Raw genomic sequence first — 6,802 nt, forward strand, 5'->3', positions numbered from 1 at the left:
TCTGCTTTGTTCAAGTAGTGGTAGGCAAAAAAAGACGGGTGGGTAATGTCGGGGACATAACCGGAGTGACGTAGGACTATACAAAGGGGACAGCTTTTGTTAAATATATATTTTAAATATATTGTTTTATTTTCTTCTCCTACGTGAATACCTACCTATGTACCTTAAAAATGGATTAGTTTACTGTTTACTCTTCATGAATATGTTGATGGTTCTGAAAAGAACCTTTGGTGTTGTGTTTTTGTTATCACTCGATATTCCCATCTTGTTCGGTTAAATCTTCCTGTTTAGCTATTGCGTTTGCCACTCGCCACAGCTTTCACAGTTGGAAAATTTCTTCCCATCCAGCTTGTGACATGTTGTTCAGTAAATTACATTTGATGCGACGTGCCGGAGAAACACTTTGCCACTCACTGAAACTAATTGTTGCCTTGATGAGCGCCGAACCGAAGCTGCTCTGTTCTTGATGCGGGTTTTCTGATTGTCGTGAGCAGCTTTGCAAGCCAACTCGAGTACTACTGGTATACTGGTGCTCCGGCACCAATCCGTTCGGCCTAGTTACCCTTGCGGAACAATCAATGAATGCGACCAACAGGGAACTGGAGACTTGCACGGTTCGAGTGAGACTTTGCCTTTCCCTTAACTTGTCCTCCTTTGTTACGTCCACGATGCTGATGCCGTACAACCACACGGGTTTACGGTTTGAAAGAAAATAAGATATTGTTTGGGGTCCGCGTGTTTTATACTCTAGCGGTACACACTCACAGGATAGAGAAAAATCGGCGGACTCAGCCAGAGGGGCGAGTCCAACGAGACGAACGAATGAGCGTTAAAAGGGAGCGATGGCAAAAAAATACATTCATTACGATTTGTTCGCTCGTTGGATTCACATGCAGGCTAAAAAGGGTCCTTTTCAGGATCACAAAATTATCTTCAATCTAAAGAGTTTATTGTTTTGTTATCACTCGACATCCCCATCTTGTTCGGCTAAACCTTGCTGTTTAGCGATTGCATTTGCCACTCGCCACAGCTTTCACAGTTGGAAAATTTCTTCCCATCCAGCTTGTGACATATTTTACAGTAAATTACATTCAATGGCACGTCGCATTACCACCACTCAGTATCGGATTGGAGGTAATTTTAACCTGTAATTGAACATTTGCGATGACAGTGGTACAGTGTCGACCTTCAATGTGGGGTCATAATTTGGACCCCGAACTCTATGTTTACAAAAATGTCCAACTAAATATGTCGCATTACTGGTCCGTCCAATTAGCTAAATGTCGAGATAAGTGTAAATTACTGTACTTTCAATCTAGAAGCAATTTAAGAATTGGTGAAAATCAATAAGCTCAGAACAACTGCCAAATTCACATACTCATCATATCCTGGCAAACAAATTATGAAAAAATCAATTTGTGTTTTATTATTATTTTGGATATTGTTTTAGAAAGCATTGAACTGTATTTCCTAAACTCTTTTTTGGAAGGTTTAATGGCACTGAAAAGCGCCTTGTTTTATGGAATGGTTCCAATTTAGAAAACTTAGTACTCGTGGTTTTGAAAAAAACCATTTCGAACGCCCTCGATGCCGTCTTGTTCTGGATTTGCCACCAAAGCAGTGTGTATAAAGAACAAACTTTTTTCTTCTGCTACCTGATGCCGTTTTACGATTGCGTTTGCCACTCGCCACTTATCGTCGCGAGCAGCTTTACCAGCTAACTCGATCACTTCGGCGGCCGAAACTATATAACGCCGGCTAGGTGAACTGGTGCACTGGTACTAACGAGCTCGGCCTAGGTACCCTTGCGGGGAACTCCAGATCAACACGGTTCGAGCGGGATTTTGCCTTTCCCTTCACTTTTCCTCCTTCACCATGTCCAGACATGGCTGCTTGGGATGGTTTGTTGATGTGTTGTGATGCGAACCGATGTGGTGTACGGTTTGAATGAGAATGATCGTTACGGCAGCGGAGCGGGGATTTTTAAGCTGACTGGCTGGCTCGAGAAATACGCATGTGTGAGACTGCGACCAATGTTTCGTTCATTTTTTTCTTTTTCCTTTCCAATCGTGGTTCATTCTATTTCGCTGCTGCTCTGGTTGCCCGTTTTGGTCGGTTCGATTTGAGGAGCACAAAATGGACCAATAAAAAATGGGCACATAGTGCATTTTGACAATGCTTGATATTTCACAATTATTCAATTATTTATCTCAAGAAAAATGAAATGTTATTCGTTATGATAGATGCGTAGATATATTTCCTATCAATTGATGCAAAAACCTTTGCGATCTATTGAGAAATGCTCGAGTTATAAGCGTTCCAAATCTTGCATTTTTTCCTACTTGTTCAGTGCCTAGATTTCCATTTCACCCCCTATATCTTCCGGTTAGACGTAGTCCTACGTCAAAAAGCAAAAATATTAATAAACCATCGATCGAATTCATGTTAATTCGAACATTTTTTTTAAATTGTCACACAAAAACTGTCTCAAAATTTGTTTCGAAATAATGAGATAGCAGTTTACTTAATTATTTTGAAAATTAAAAACAGTGAAGTAAAAAACATAAAAACAGTAAATAAACAGTATTATGAACATAATGCAAAAACCGGTGAACAAATGTGTGGAGAGTGTGCAGTGTCGTTCCCGGTAATTGGTAATATGATGAAAGATTAAGTCCCACACTGCTGATTTTTTGTCTTTCATTATAGCATCCATCAAGACGACGCTTTCATTGGTTTCGGTTCGGAGTGTTCAGCCGTAGTGAGCCCACTTGAAGGGACCAAAATGGCGTTTTTGGAAACGAGAAAAACTTTTCCTCCATCCCGGGTCATATTCCGAAGTGATTGCAAATTAATATTTTGCACTTTTACAAAAAGAAGTGGAGTAAAGTGAAAGTATAAAATTGGAATTGCGTGTGAAACTATTTGAATTATGTGCCAAATGTTATGCTACTATTCAAAATTATTCTGCTCCGGCATAGCGGGACATTTTGCTGAAGTAAAAAAACTGTTCAGTATGAAATCGAAAAAACATCACATAAAACCTTAAATAAATGCGGTAAACTATCGTGTTTATCGTCGGCTCGACTTGCGATTTTGTCACTTTTTATGGTTTTTAGAACTTTTAAAATCAAGAAATATTGTAAAAAGCTTCAGATATTCGAATAAATTGAGGAGTTCTTATTACTAACTACTTTGTGTGTGTAACACATGCTCTCTCCGTGTGTATACAAAGGAAATTTCCCTTACCTTCTATTCTACGTACTTTGGTGAAAACGAAGTAAAGTGTACATAACCTTGTATACAAATCATTTCGTTTTCATCGTGAAGTGACGTTCGTGATCAGGCCCAATGTTATACCTACCTGAGATATAGTGATCCTGAAAATTTTCATACTTACCTGAGACGTAGTTGACCTGAAAAATTGAAACTTACCTAATATAGCTTTCATTGTAATGACGACAATGAATCTAACGACAATGATCTACGTATTCTAGGGATATTTTTAACCTAGAATTGTAATAAAGTCATGAAATCGGAAACGGCGAAAAATTTCTCACAATGATCATATTAAGTTAGATTTACAGTGTACTATTACCACAATTACCAATCAGGTTTGAATCAAAAGCGTAAGCAAAAAACGCTTACTTTGGTGGAGAAAGTTAAAATCATCAAGGAGTTTGAGAAAGGGGGATGTACTCACGAATCGCTTGCTCAAAAATATGGCGTAGGATCATCATCCGTGTCGAGATTCATTCTACAAAAAGATGACCTACGAGCAAAGATGGAAGAGTATAGAGAACACGGAGTTAACAGCAGGAAGACGATGAAAACGCAAAACTTCCCATTGATGGAAGAATCCGTATATGTGTGGATTTTGCAACAGCGAGAGGCCAACATAATCGTCACTTCCGAGGTTCTGCGGGTCAAAGCGGAGTTACTTTTCCGAGAAATCCAGAAACGTGGACATTATGTGAACCAAAAATTTTCATTCTCGGATGACTGGATGCGTAGATTCAAAGAACGATTCGGTCTGCATGTCAAGCGGGTTGCGGGAGAAAAAGCTTCTGCTGACGTGGATGCTTACATAAAATTTAAGGAAATATTAGCATCAAAAATAACAGAAACAGGACTTCAAAAGTCGCAAGTGTACAATGCAGACGAATCGGCAATTTTCGTAAAGCTGCTTGCGTCACGAAGTCTGGCACTTTCCAGCGAGAAAAATGTTTACGGTCGGAAACTAAATAAAATGCGATACACATTTATGCCATGTAGCAACATCGACGGTTCAAACAAATTAAAACTAATGTTTATCGGAACCGCTGCAAAGCCACGATCATTTCCGACCAAAGAACTGCTCCCGGTGTCATATTACAATTCAAAAAAAGCATGGATGACGCGAGAGCTTTTCCGGGAGTGGTTCTTTAACGAATTTGTACCAGCAGTAAGAAAGTTTTCCGGCGAAAAGAGCTTAGAACCGAAGGCTCTCCTGGTACTGGACAACTGCACGGCCCACTATACAGGAGGAGACAATTTAATTTCTGATGATGAATTGATCAAGGTGAAAACCTAATTAATCAAAGTGAGAAACTTTACATTACCTCTTTTTCCATACAGCTGATTTATCTACCGCCGAATGTCACATCACAGTGTCAGCCAATGGACCAATCCGTTATCAATGCAATAAAAACCCGGTACAAGCGGAAACTCATGCTGAAACTAGTTCTTGAAAACGAAGAACTCAAGTTTGAGAACCGTCTCAAGAAGATATCTCTGATGCAAAGCATTGATTGGCTGTCTGCTGCTTGGGATGAAATTTCACCAAGCACAATCGAAAATTCCTGGAAAAAGCTCTTGGATCAGTTTCCAGGATATGCGTGGAGTTCTGATACACCAGATGAGTTTCAAGATGATACGAGAGCGCTTGTTGTTGCCATAGATACTCTAACTAACACAACTACAACCGACGAAGATATTAATTTATGGCTAAAAGATCAGGTCTACGATGGTGACAACAACCCAACTTGGCTCACCAGTGCGGTCTTTACGGATACGGAGATCATTGATTCCATTTTGCAAGAAAGCGTGGCTCAAGAAAATGACTCTTTCACCGAAGATTCAACAGACAATATTTCCCTCGAGATGTCATCCGGAACTGTGAGTGACATTGCAGAAGAACCAACATTTTCTGATGCCATGAAGTCTATAGATTGCCTACTGAAATTTGTGAAGAACGATGCAGCAGACGTTAGCCGACTTAAAGTGTTGCGCACAAAACTTATTGACATGGAATGGCATAAAAAAAGCATGTGAGCAAGCTATTGTTGTGTTTTGTTATTTTTGACGTAGGACTACGTCTTTCATTTCTATACCGGGGTGTAAAACCAAAGTTTCGAAAATGAAAGCGTTACGCCGGAGACCGAGATTTTGAGCGTTAATAGCTCTTAAACAACTGAACGAAATGGTATGATAGACACTTCATTCGAAAGATAAAAGGTCTACGCGTCATATACTTGTTACTTTTTCATCCAAAAACTTGTTTCAATAGTCTTAAAATTGCTTTCAAAACAGGCTATTGAAATCACCAATCGGTATATAAGCGAGCGCTGCTCGTAAACCCCCTCAGTTATGATTGAACAGCGATTGGAGCATGTTGTCGCTGTGTTGTGAAGCTATTTTCGTTTATCATGAAAGCGCTAATGAACGGTGTCACCAAGAGCCTGTATGTGTACCTAAGGCCAGAAGGGAATCCATCAGGAGGAGAGTGATGCCACGGTTCCGCTTGAAACATCGGCCGCCACACACACATATACACGCGCGGAATTCTCGTTGCTGAAAAATAATCTGCCAGTTCCCCTGGGAATTGAAAAATACATTCATGCGAAAGAGTTTATTTTAATGTTTTCTATCCATATAACACTGCAACCAAATACATTTGGTTTTGTGATTTTTCAATCAATCGCAATTAATAGGAAAGCTTCTGAATATTTTTTTTCCCATCAGTGGAAAACTTTCGTATCCAATATTGGATGCTTAACATGAAAAACGTGAAACATCATCGCTAAAATCAAGTCATTTTCGAGCGATTATTTGCTTTATACCCATATAATGCTGCGACCAAATACATTTCGTTTTGGATTTTTTCAATCAAGTGCGATCAACGTAAGACCATGTCTTTCGGCAATTTATTAGAGGTGCAATGAATCTTTAGGAATTCCCACTCTACGCGCACTGGCAAACAATGTTTACTCAACAATTTCTCAAACGAGAAATGGGTGTTGTGAGAAAAGATTAGCGAACGCGAAAACGACAAACGGGAGAAAGATATGTTTGGAGGTTGAAGGAAATTGGCAGAAAACTTCTTCATTCTATCATTCAAATAATGTGATTCATACCACTTCGTTTTACCAGAAAGAGTTTCTTAATGCTCAAAGGAGGAATTGAGTCCTCCGAGGAAATTACCCAGCGCAAATTAGAGTCGACTATCGATTGCGGCATTCGTACACAAATAATTTTATAATGCAGTTTCACCAAAGTGATTTCTTCGGATATATTCACTACATCATGTCATGTATTTCATATTCTTCATTAAGAAATCCATATCCATGGCACCTATCGGTAACGAATTATTATCGAAACCACGATTTTCGCTAAATGCTCCTTTCAGTTCGGCCTGTAAAAAACTTTTCTGAACTCTAATCCATCAAATTGGGAGCCCTGAAAAGGGCCGTTGATTATATGCTAAGCTAATATAGCACGCTCTCCTCGGATACGATGGGCCAGCTGGATGTCCTTGGGCATG

The 6,802-nt window shown here is 39.5% G+C and overlaps 1 protein-coding gene across 1 annotated transcript; it reads left to right on the forward strand.

Moving 5' to 3' along the window:
- Nucleotides 1-3,784: 3,784 nt before the first annotated feature.
- LOC129766400 (jerky protein homolog-like) lies at nucleotides 3,785-5,313 on the forward strand. Its single transcript, XM_055766924.1, has 2 exons — nucleotides 3,785-4,561; nucleotides 4,618-5,313. The coding sequence occupies exons 1-2, from the start codon at nucleotides 3,785-3,787 to the stop codon at nucleotides 5,311-5,313; spliced, it is 1,473 nt and encodes a 490-aa protein (XP_055622899.1).
- The last annotated feature ends 1,489 nt before the right edge of the window (nucleotides 5,314-6,802 follow it).

Source organism: Toxorhynchites rutilus, chromosome 2, assembly GCF_029784135.1.
Source record: "Toxorhynchites rutilus septentrionalis strain SRP chromosome 2, ASM2978413v1, whole genome shotgun sequence".
NCBI lineage: Eukaryota > Metazoa > Arthropoda > Insecta > Diptera > Culicidae > Toxorhynchites > Toxorhynchites rutilus.

Coding starts and splice junctions, on each gene's coding strand:
- LOC129766400 (XM_055766924.1), top strand. CDS start 3,785: ATGGAAGAGTATAGAGAACACGGAGTTAACAGCAGGAAGACGATGAAA. Junction 4,562..4,617: donor CTGATGATGAATTGATCAAG/GTGAAAACCTAA, acceptor TTTTCCATACAG/CTGATTTATCTACCGCCGAA.